Source organism: Trachemys scripta, chromosome 3 (assembly GCF_013100865.1).
Source record: "Trachemys scripta elegans isolate TJP31775 chromosome 3, CAS_Tse_1.0, whole genome shotgun sequence".
Lineage (NCBI taxonomy): Eukaryota > Metazoa > Chordata > Testudines > Emydidae > Trachemys > Trachemys scripta.
In genome coordinates this window covers 46,360,101-46,372,193 of record NC_048300.1, presented here as the reverse complement: position 1 = coordinate 46,372,193, position 12,093 = coordinate 46,360,101, and the positions used below count along the sequence as shown (strand labels likewise).

Below are 12,093 nucleotides of genomic sequence, written 5' to 3'. Positions count from 1 at the left end.
GCATAACTGAACTAGAGCCAGAGTTCTTAACAGGTTATTCAGCAGCCACATTAAGTTGCTGAAAGATGGTACAAAGTGCTGGAGTCAACCACAGGACAATGCTCCATCCCCCCAAAATCTATCACCTGCCACTCCCACCTATCAAGATGGAAAGGGGAAGGAGCATCAGAGTGACCCCAGCAAAATAAAAGTAAGTATAGAGAGAACACCAGCAATGCGTTATGCAAAGATATGTGGTACCGCACTAGGGTAACGCAAAACAGTAATCTGACCACAAGAACAATGAATTTGGTGAACTCTCTGAAGAGGGGGAAAAAAAAGTGGTAGATGTGATTGATCTATATATTTTTAAGTACAGAATTAACAAAACGATGAGCTCAGGCACAGCACTCATGCTGGGCAAACACTTAACATATTATATTCTTGTCTAAATTCTGATGTTCTTATAAGACTTCTGAAATCTTTTTTGAACTCAATACTGTACAAGGCAAACCTGGGTATAAATCACTTGGCTCCCACTAGTCACTTCTTAAGAGTTCAATCTGATTGGAAATAGATTACCCACACATGCTTTTATATCTGTTTATTTAAAAAAAAAAAAAAAAAGGGGGGGGGGGGGGGGGAGAGACAAAAACACTTTCTTACCTCGTGGCAATTCTCTGAAAATTTCTTTCCATTTCTCTGTCTTTGGCAACATCTGGCTTCACTCTGCACATCATTTCCCACTCCCGCTTTTTATCAAGCTGTGGTATAAATATTGTTATGTGAAAAAACATTAGGCATTTTAAAATGTAACATACTTTGATAGGATATTTTGTAAGACGACAAAAATGATAAACCATTTGGACTCAGTTTGGATGAGGGTAAGGGGAACTTTTAAATATTACTTTTATTGGGCTGGACAACAGGTCCTGGGGTAAGTTTGCCACACTCACACAAGGATGCCAATCAGATTCTCAAACAGCCTCTTATCCCCACAGGAGGTAAAAAGCCTGAGAGTCCCCCTGCAGAAAGTCTTCTGGGTGACCCAGAAGGATTAATGGATTCTGGGAGGAAACTCAGACCACCCCTTTTCAGGAGAGAGTGACCAACTAGGAGAAAATTATTCAAAAAGGAATCCTCCTCGCTCTCCCCCACCCCCCAAAAATCATATTCTTCATCTCACAGTGTAGGAACTGCATAGTAGTCAAAAAATTTAAGTTAAATATTCAGGGCCTGCCTGACACATTTTGGGCCTACACTACTTGATGTTCTCCACTGAACAGACTATCATACAACGTACTGTATTTTGTAATAAGCAATGACACTGCAAAAGGAAAGCTATAAAGGAAAGAATTTGGACCAAAGAGGGAGAACATTGTGTCCACTGCAAAAGAGCTGAGATATAAAATATTTCAGTTTTCTTTTGAAGCTCGCTGTTTTAAAATCCAACCCAACCATATTTTCTGCCTCCATCATCAGCCACAGTAAATAGTGTTTTTATTTCCACTATGATAGTGGAAAGTTGTATTCCCCACCCCTGTTTCAGGGAAAAGTTAGCAGCATTTTTTAAAGGTATTTAACAATGTTCTAGTCATAGGGATCTTACATTGAGTCTGCATCATACAAAAACTCTTACATGAAATTATAGAGTCCTTATCTTTATCATTGCAGGCAGACTATTATGAATTTATGAGTTTATGAGCATGCTCTGGCCTTTGATCAAAGGATTTACCCTATTCTAGCATGGAATTAATAAAAGGCAGACTGTTTTCAAGTTTACCCAGGGGTGAACAAATCAGTTTACAGCCTCACAGCCCACCACTAATTTGTGGTACCCCACATATTTATTGGATAAAACCAGGTATTCAATGAGAACAGTAACTGATTAGATTCCTTACTATAATACTCTGTATTCAAAAGGTGGGCTGCGCCACCACGGTATGTCCCAGCTAACCAAACTGCTGACTGGGTTATCCCATTAAAACAGTATTGTTAGGCTGAGGCATTTAAAGTGTTTCTATTCTGTACTTTTAATACCAAGGTAAATCAATTTTCTATTTTTAAATCACAATTCTTCATAGGAAAAGCTTAATTAGCTATACAATTTTGTTTTATTCACCTGACAATTTCAAAACTGCATACAACCTGGGATGTTTAAAATGACCATAGACAGAACATGAGAAAAAATACTCATTGGGAAAGAAATTGAACTGGCAGCATGATCCACTAGACCAGGTAATCAAGCTCCGCTCTGATTTATACCCAGAAGTTAAGACAGCAGAATTTAGCCCAAGACAACTTTTTTTGTCTCTAGCTTCTATGATACTAAGACATTGGAACTTTACATTTATTTCCGTTTGTAACACTCCAAAGCACACCTATACCATATATTAAAAATAGTCTTAAGAAAAGTGAACCAGCAGATGCTTTTCACCCCCACAACAACACATACTTAATCCAAAATGAGAGCAAAATCCAATCACAATACTCCCATTGCCAAACACCAGACCTTATTGTGACCCGAAAGCCTGTGTGGATAAAGAGACAGGTCTTCAGCATGCCCTGAAGGTCAGCAGATTCAGGCTATTTCAGATCAAAGAGTGAATGCATCTCGAAGGTGAGGCAGGGCCATAACTAGGGCAGGGTAAGTGGGGCAGCCACTAGGGCACATAGCTACAGGGGTGGAAAAATGGGGCAGAGAAATGAAGGGGTGGGGGGTGGAAAAACAGTTGGGGATGCAAATAGGTTTGCTCACCCTGGGTGCAAAAATGCCCTTGTAATGGCTCTGAATTGAGGAGTCTGCATGGAGAACACTACCAGCAGCTTCCCCATCTTTACCAGGGTGCTCCAGCTCAGGAACCCCCACTACGTGCTGGTGTGGCAGTACTGCACAGGGATATCACAGACTGTCTCTTTCTCACCTGCCTCTTTTTCTCTAGCTTCTCTTGTTTTTCTTTCTCTCTTTCCTTCTCCAGCTCTTTACTTTTAACCAATATGGTGGATTTACTTTTGGGAATCTTTTTGTTAAGCACTTTGGCCATGGCCTCCGCCCAACCCGCACTTGGGCCAGCCTGGGATTCGGATTCATTTTCATCCATGTTGCCGTGGACCATCGCCTCATCCTCATCATCACCGTCTAACGCTTCGCCCTCTGAAGAGGAACCGTCTTCTGGGAGCTCTGAACTCCACTCAGAACCTGAAGAAAGAGGGAAGATGTCAGATTCCCTGCTTCTGAATACCCTATCACTAAGAGAATTCCTCTCAAGCTGAAATGTTACAAGAGTTCAGGACCATACACCATTTCCTGTTACAACTAATTCCTCAAGAAGATGTCTAACTGGGCATACATCACTATAATGAATTTATTACAAAGTACATTGTGTAAGCATTTGCTCCTCTGAGTGATGATTTAAGAAGTTGGGTGGGAGGGAAGAGAAGAGAGCCGCGATAATTTATTATGGGATTAATGAACATTTTGATGATTAAAAGCAGCAGATTTCTGAGAAAAAGCTTTTCTGGTAAAATATTAAAACCCCAACACTGACACCTAGTGTTTAAATAAATAGAACCAGGCAGATTAGCTTAATGGTTGTGTGACATTTACCCACAAATACACAAAGCTAATTCAGATTAGTGCGCAAGACAAATTAAAGTAAAAGATCCTCAAAGTACAATTTCCTAGGCAGATAGAAAGTATCCAGAGGGCTATGTTTTGTGGCTCTAGGATCCAAAACGCTTGGTCAAACTTTCCCAGAACATTGAGCTCCTATGTCACAAAGAGATGCTCAGGTCTCCCTTGAGACATATGGGGAAACACCTATTTCTTTCTTTTTAACAAAGTAAGACTGGATTTTGAAAACAAATAGCAGGAGTATGTGAGAAAAGGGGGGAGAGAGAAAGGGCCACCAGCCCCCCATATACATCCTTCAACTACCGAAGCAGACTGATGAAGCCTGCTTTGAGGGCATCATGTGGGGCAGCAACTCTATTGCTACCTCTTGGTCTGCCCTTAATGGGTTTCAATTCTCCCCAGATGCAATCAGATTTGAAGCTTGACCTGGGAACAAGGAGAGATCTTTCATTGCATAGATAACCAACCCTTTCACCTTTTGCACTGACTCTGGTAACAGCTGCTTCAAGCACTCTAGTTCTCATATCATGCTTGACCCCTCAGAAAAAGGACTGCCTTGTGGTTAATGAACTGGTCTGCAACTCAGAACTAATTCCTCTGACAAACTTTCTGTGTGATCGTGGGCAAGTCGCTTAGGGCCAGATACTTGTTACCCTTACTCATATTGGGTAGCAACTCAATAAAGTTAATGGGACTATTTGAGGAATAAGACACAACCTAGTAGGAGTAAAGGTCTCTCTCTGTGCCTCAGTTCTCCATCTGTACAACTAAGACAATACTTCACTATTGTACAAGGACATTGTTTCATAGATTTATAGAGTTTCAGGCCAGAAGGAACAATTAGATCTAGTCTGACCACCTGTATATCACAGGCAATTGAATTTCATCCACTTAGCTCTGTACTGAGCCTGATAACTTGTGTTGGGCTAAAGCACAACTTGCAGAGAGTCATCCAGTCTTGATTAAAAGATATCAAGCTATTGAGAATAAGCCACTTCCCTGGGTAGCTTGTTCCAGTAGTTAATCATCCTCAAGATTAAAAATTGTGCCTTCTTTCCAATTCAAATTTGCCTGGCTTCAACTGCCAGTCCTTGGTTCTTGTTATGCCTTCCCTGCTAGATTAAAGAACTCTTTAACCTCATGTGGAAATACCGGGTCCTACTTACACACTAATGAAGCCACTTCTCAAAATTCCTTCTGAAAAACTAAACAGACTGTGCTCTTTAAGTCTCTCTAGGGCTGGAGAAAACACCTTATAGTGAGTCATTTTTGTGGCTCTTTCTGCAGCCTCTCCAATTTTACAAATTTATAAAATGTAGCCACCAGAACTGGACACAGTATCCCAGCACTGGTCTCACCAATGCCATATACAGAGGTAAACAATCTCCCCACTCCTCCTCACTACTCAAGTCTATGCATCTAAGGATCACATTGACCCTTCTTCCCCCACAGTTTCGCTCTAGGAGCTCATGTTCAGTGGCTTGCCCACTACTACCCCTAAATCCCCTACTGACTCACTGCTTTATAGCATACAGTCCCTCATTCTGTACGTAAGGCCTGGAAACACTGTTACTATATCTATGACCTTCAATTTGGCTGTATTATTTCAATGGGCCCAGCTTACAAGTGATCCAGATCATTCTGTATGACTGCCCTCTCCTGATCACTATCTACCAATCTGTGTGTCATCCACAAATTTTATAAGCAGTGATTTTATATTTACTTTCAGATCATTGATGAAATTGTTGAATGGCATCAAGCTTAGGACTAGCCCCTGCAGAACTCCACTAGAGACACCTCGGACATTAATAGAACCCCAATATTAGCTGGCACACTGTTGTGGCACATAATAAATAACATGACCTTTTCGGTGTATCACTGGAAATTGATCACTGATCATTAATATTCTTGCACAATGTATGTACAGAAAAACCCAGAAAGGGATTTATAGAGATGTGCTGCAAATATGTTTTTAAAATGTACTTGGTAAGCAGTGCTTAGGCCACGCCTGTTCCACACCAAGGAATGTGCATCTCAGGTAAATTAAGCAAGCTGTGACCAAAGACCAAAAAAAAAAAAAAAAAAATCATATTTATGCAAGGTAAACAGAGGCATCAGGAGAGCAAGTAGGGAGAGATGACTAATAAACAATCTTGGAGGGAATGGAGACTGTGCTCCAATGAAGCATTTGTGCCTCTTGAAGCAAGGTCAGTGAACTCTGGAAAGATCTAAGGAGGGGAAAAGGCCATTTTGGCATCCATCTCTTGAGGGATTAAAGAGGCCAGAGCTCTTGAAATCACAGAACGTTGTGTCCTTCAACCCTTCAAGGGGTTGAAGACTCTGGGAATTCAGGATAAGTGAGACACCTGCTTAGACAAAGATTATTTGCTGAAATTAAGCTTTAGTTTTAGAAGTGTATTTTTGTTTGTTTCTAATCTTTTCTCTCCTTACACCTGTTATCATTTAAACCCATGACTCTTTGTTTAATAAACTTGTTTTATTTTTACTATAAACCAATTTGCTGCTTTGATTAAAATAGAGTATTTGTTAACCCGAGTTAAGATAAGCCGCTGGGTAATGTCTCTTTAAGGAAACAGCAAACCTAATAACGTCTTTAAATGGGCAGGAATAGGGCTGGACACTAAACAGCATACAATTTGGGGGAAATTTGGGATTGGGAGAGTGTTGGGGTCACTCTGAAAAAAAGGAACCTGGCAGTAAAAGCCAGCATGGATACGGCTATATAGCAAAGAGAAACCCGTGGCTGACCCATGCCAGCTGATTTGAGCTCGCGAGGCTTGGGTTGTGGGGCTGTCTCATTGCTGTGCAGACTTCCGGGCTTGAACCCAAGCTCTGGACCCCTCCTAGCATGCAGGGTCCTAGAGCCCAGCACGGGCCACCTGCAGGTTTTCTTTGCTGCGTAGACATACCCGGTGTGACTTGCACACTTATATGCTGGCCCTTGGTGTCAGGGCTGTGAGCCACAGCAGGATAGCATTTAAGGTACCCAGAGTTGCAGGGCAGGCTGTAACACAACCCCTTACCAGTCTGGGTTGAACCCCAATGCATCACAACACCCCAATTCAAAGAAGATGCCCTATCAATGACTTCTTAGAGATCTGAGTTAGCCAGATCTCAATGCATTTAACGTGTGCATTATTGATACTGCATAGTGTTGGGTTTTTTTTAACCAGAATATGATGCAGTACTAAATCAAACACCTTACAAAATCTGAGTATATTACATCTACACAATTACCTGTATCAACCAAACTGGTCATCTCCTCAAAGAATGAAATCAGGTGTGTTTGACAAAATCTGTTTTCCATAAAATCATGTTGACTGGCATTAATTATATTCCCATACTATAATTCTTATCCCCTGACTCTCATATCAGCGCTTCCATTATTTTGCCTGGAACTGATGTAAGGCTAACTGGCCTATAATTACCTAGCTCTTCCTACTTGCCCTGTTTGAATATAGGCACAACATTAACACTCTTCCAGTCTTCTGGAATTTCCCTGGTATTCCAAGATTTACTAAATATTAATGCCAACAGGCCAGACATCCCCCCAGCCAGCTCTTTTAGGACTCTTGGGTACAAGTTCTCCAGGCTTGCTGACTTAAAAAAAAAAGTTGATCATGTTTAACGTCATCCTTGGTTAGAGATTACTAATGAAATGGAAAGTCCTTAGGATATGAGTATGTCATCTTGCTTCTATCTAAATAAAAAAACAAAATGTGTATTGAACACTTCTGCCTTCTCTCCATCATTAATAATTTTATCATCTCCATCTATTAATGGGTCTTTACTATTACTATGATTTTTGTTCCTAGTATATTTTAAAACTCCTTATTGTCCTTAGCCCTGAAAGCCATGGATCATCCCCTGCTGTCTAGCTTCCCTGACAAGTTTAATCATTTCATAACGTCTCATTAATATTGACTGCTATCAATATCCCCCTTTTTTCCATTTGTAAATATACAGCTTTTTTATTTCTGATTGCAGCCTTCACAAGATGAGCTTTTAGCCAAAGTTGTCCTCTTTCTTGATATATAAAAATACTTCTTAAAGAACGTCCAATTTTCATTCACATTTTTTCTGTCTAAATTTTTCCTCCCAGTCAATTTCACTCAATTTTCCTCAGCTTTGGAAAGCTACCCTTTTTGAAGCAGCAAATATATTTATGTTGGTAAGGTGGTCTTCTGTTTGCCTTTATTGGATATAATCAGGACAGGATAACTGTGCCCTAAGTAACCACCAACTTTCAGTCCAGTGATTTATTCCCTACAGTGAGATGCAAAGTAGAGTTACTTCATGTTGGGTGCACTACCTTTTGTCTATAATTTTAAGAAACTAATGATATTTTACTGCTGGCTTCATGAGACCTCCAGCTGATGTTTTCCAGAAGGAAGACACACCCCCCACCACCACACACACACAGCACAATTTTTCTTCCACACATTATAGACAGATGCTACGGCAAGGAGAACCAAAGAAAAGACTATTCATAAAACTGTGCCCAGCATGCATTTTCCCTTCACCTTCCTCCTCCCTTCCCAAATCTCATCTCCTCTTTCACTCTCCATTTCCCCAACCTACAATCCCCACCACCACACCACGTCCCCAACTATATGGTTCTCAAAATGTTCCATTTGGACAGCAATAAAAGGGGTCATGCCTAAGGGAGAAAACACAGTCAGAACCGAGGCTCACAAAGCTTGCAAATGGAATTTTTGTACATGCACTTTTAAAGAAAGCAAATCCTTAACATATTTAGTTAACTGTACAGAATACCTAGCTGAAGCAGGGGAAAAAAGATTTTGAAGAACTGAACTATTTCATCCCAGAGTCAGAATCAGCCCATCCCACTCCTGAGAGGGTAATTTCTTATTTGCACAGAGCCAAGTGGCGAGTGAATTTTACTAGCCCAGCGAATGGGTAAGTTAAGTTAGTTGTCCAAGATCACCCGGCAAAGCAAGATGGAGCCATGAACAGAACCTAAGAGACTAGAGTCCCAGGCTCTTAATTTAAGCATAAAACCATTCTGCCCCTCAGTAACCCAGACCAAACTGCAGTACCATTGCACACCCTGGATACCTTACTCCATGAGTAGTCTCATTGTCTTCAATGGAATGGCTCACGGTGCAAGGTACTATGCAACACAAGTAAGGGTATCATGATCTGGCTCTGTTATGCTTATATGAACACTATTGTGAACAGTCAGCATTTGGATCGAATAAAACTGCAATGTTCTCAGAAGTATATTTATTTAAACCACAAAATACAAATTCCATTAGTGTTCTGTGTCCATGTCATGATGCTGTATGCCCCATGCTGTATGCCCATCATGAGAGGAGGAAGGAGAACTTCATGAGTGCTGATCCTGGAGTTAGCGCAATGATAAAATGGAAGACTCATTTAGATGCTTATTCTGCCATCATCCCATCTTATTTAGTAATTTCTAAAAGCTGCGCTGTCCTTATACTACCAAGACATCTTCACACACCCTGCTTCCGTGAGTCACCAGCAGGTTTTTTGGACACGTGAGAATGGGTAATCACACAGCAGTTGTCTATTGCCTACTAACACAAAGAATTTGCCAATTATTCAGCAATCCACTCTAAACCTATACCACAAAATTGGACCAGATTAATTTATATGGGTTTTTTAAACCAATGTGGTTCAATCAGTGCAAACCCCAGTGTTGAGATTTATTTTGGTTTAAGAGTGCTCACACAGACTTTTGAACTGGTTCAACTAAATCAGTTTTAAAATCACACCTTTAATTAAACCAGTGCGACTTTCTCATGTACACAAGATCTTCAAGTAATAGCACAGCTCTGAATTTGCCCTTCTACAGGACCTTTAGTCTGAGGATCTCTTTACTAGCATTAGCTAAACTAGACTCGTATTATTCCTAGCTTACAGATGGGGAAACTGAGACACAGATGTAAACCTATTTACCGCAGGTCAGAGTGAGTCAGCAACACTGTCATGAGCAAAACTCAGGAGTCCTACACACCACCTTAATGTTGCCAACTCTTGCAACTTGATCACAAATCTGGTGAGAGACATCTGATGTAAAGTTCTAGCTTCTGGATTCATGTGATTATGTGAGAATTTCAACTTTCATTAAAAAAAATCTTCTGGCCTTCCTGGTTATGAAGAAAAGCTTGAAAACATCATACAAGTGTACCCTAAAGGCTCAGAATCCAGAAGACAGCCAAAATTAAGCCAAAATGTATTATTTTTAAATCTCAGGATTTTTTGTCTTTGGGGTTGGCAACAGTGCTCTATTGACTTTAAAAAACACTTGTTTTACAAGAGCCAAATCAAAGCAGAGCCAAGCTGATTGTGAAGTCAGGAAAAAATAAAACCAACAATGGAGCTACCCTTGCAGCTTCCAATTTGTAATTTAATTTACAGCTATCTGGAGTCAACTCCAAACACTACACATTGCTTAGATTAGTTTGAGAACAAAGTTTTATCTTCAGACAAATGCCAGTTCCACCGCAAGAGACGCATTCAAAGCACCGTTGAACTAGGGTCTGACTCAGCATTTGGAATGGCAAAGAGCTATGACTTAGTGCAGGGTTTCCCGAACTGTGGTCTGTGTAGATGAGCTTGATGTTCTATCATTCACTTCAAAACAATTTTTGAAGGTGGTTGTACATGAACCAATAAAGTTTGGAAACTGCTGATTTAGTGACATTTTCCTTTGCTCCCAATCATGAAGTTACAGTCTTGGGGCTGGTCTACACTACCGGGGGGGGGCGGGATCGATCTAAGTTACGCAACTTCAGCTACATGAATAATGTAGCTGAAGTCGACGTACTTAGATCTACTTACCACGGTATCTTCACTGCAGTGTGTCAACGAGAGACGCTTTTCTGTCAGTTCCCCTTGCGCTTTTTGTTGAGGTGGAGTACCGGAGGCAACACTAGAGCAATCAGCAGTCGATTTATCGCATCTATACTAGACATGATAAATCGACCCCCACTGGATCGATCGCTGCCCGTCGATCCGGCTGGTAGCTAGACAAGCCCTTGGTCTATACTTAAAAGTTTTACAGGCAGAGCTATATCATTCAGGGATGTGAAAAAAAACAACACCCCTGACCAACACAGCTATGCCAACAAAACCCCCCAGCGTAGACACAACAATGCCAATGGATGAGTGCTTCTGTCAACATAGCTAATGAATTTCAGGGAGGTGGTGTTCCTACACTGACAGAAAAACTCCTTCAGCATCTACACAAGCAGGCTATGCCAACACAGGCTCCACAGTACAGGCCTAACCAAAGACTTTACTACAGAAATTGTAAATTGCCAAAGGGAATGGTATAGCTAAAAATCATGTGGTACCATGAAAGTTCAAGTGAAGTTTCTGCTTTAGATAATTTAGAGACATTTCCATTGCCCACAGTAGTAACAAGAGAGGCTAGTCCTACTTACCAGACAAGTTTTGCATACTAAACAAATTTTTTCAACCAAGCATATTAATTGTGTGCATCTTGAAACATTTCTTAAAAATGCAGGATAAAGCACAGTAGCTCAGACTAAATTAAAGTGGAGTGCTTAGTTTTAGCAACTGAGTTTTATTGAGAGGTATTTGGGGCTCTATCCTAAACTACAAGAACTCTAACCTGGCATAATTTCAAATCCATGGTAGTAGTACTGTAACCACATATGCATAGACTTTAAACAGGAATCAAACTCTCTCAGGATCTAGTTCTGCCTCTCTTAAAATACCTCTCTCTGCCTGAAACAAACAAGACCACCCCGGAGCAGGGCTCTGACATGGCTACCTTGACATTTACAGGACACTTTATCTTGTGACATATTACCTCTTCCCAGACTGAACAGAAGACAATTTTTCATTGGAAGAAAACTTTTTTTCCTTGACCTTATTTTTAAGAGAAAAATTAATCAGGTAAATTAGTATTTGAATGCTGCCAACAACATGTTAGAGGATGAAGATAATCACTGGAGGATTAAATGTACATCACTAAGGCATATTAGCAAACACCAGTTAATCTATATTGGTTGCTTCTATGTGCATTTGTATTCTGTGCTGCCTCAAGTGGATTTCTGTAGATCCTGCAGCAGATGGAGATGTTTCATGTATTTTTATTGACAATAATAAAAAAAATAAAACTTTTATTTCTGGAAAGAAACAGCAGTACACAGTTTATATACACTATCAAGTACTGCAGTTCTCAGAGCACAAAAGTGTTCTCTCAAAGGGGTTTACACATCCAGGAATCAGCAAAGACTAGAGCTACTGTAGTGCCAGGCAAATTAGATGGGGAGAAAATGAGGGAGGGACCACACAAAAGCCCATACAGGAACAGCAGGAGGCAACCACAAAGCCTAAATGGAGGATCTCAGGCTACATGTACACTAGAAGCGCTACATACAGCGCAACTGTAGCGTTTCTGGTGAAGACGCTCTAAGCATACCGGAGAGAGCTCTCCC

General features: G+C 40.6%; 1 protein-coding gene across 1 annotated transcript in view; it reads right to left on the bottom strand.

Annotated features, from left to right (window-relative positions):
• The window catches only part of RRP15 (ribosomal RNA processing 15 homolog), a 37,591-nt gene that overhangs the window by 23,036 nt on the left and 2,462 nt on the right, over positions 1–12,093 (bottom strand). Inside the window, exons 2-3 of the mRNA XM_034764603.1 lie at positions 2,904–3,178; positions 646–743 (exon numbers count right to left, since the gene is read on the bottom strand). Of these exons, the coding sequence (XP_034620494.1) occupies positions 646–743; positions 2,904–3,178 (373 nt within the window). The remainder of the gene's footprint in view (positions 1–645; positions 744–2,903; positions 3,179–12,093) is intronic.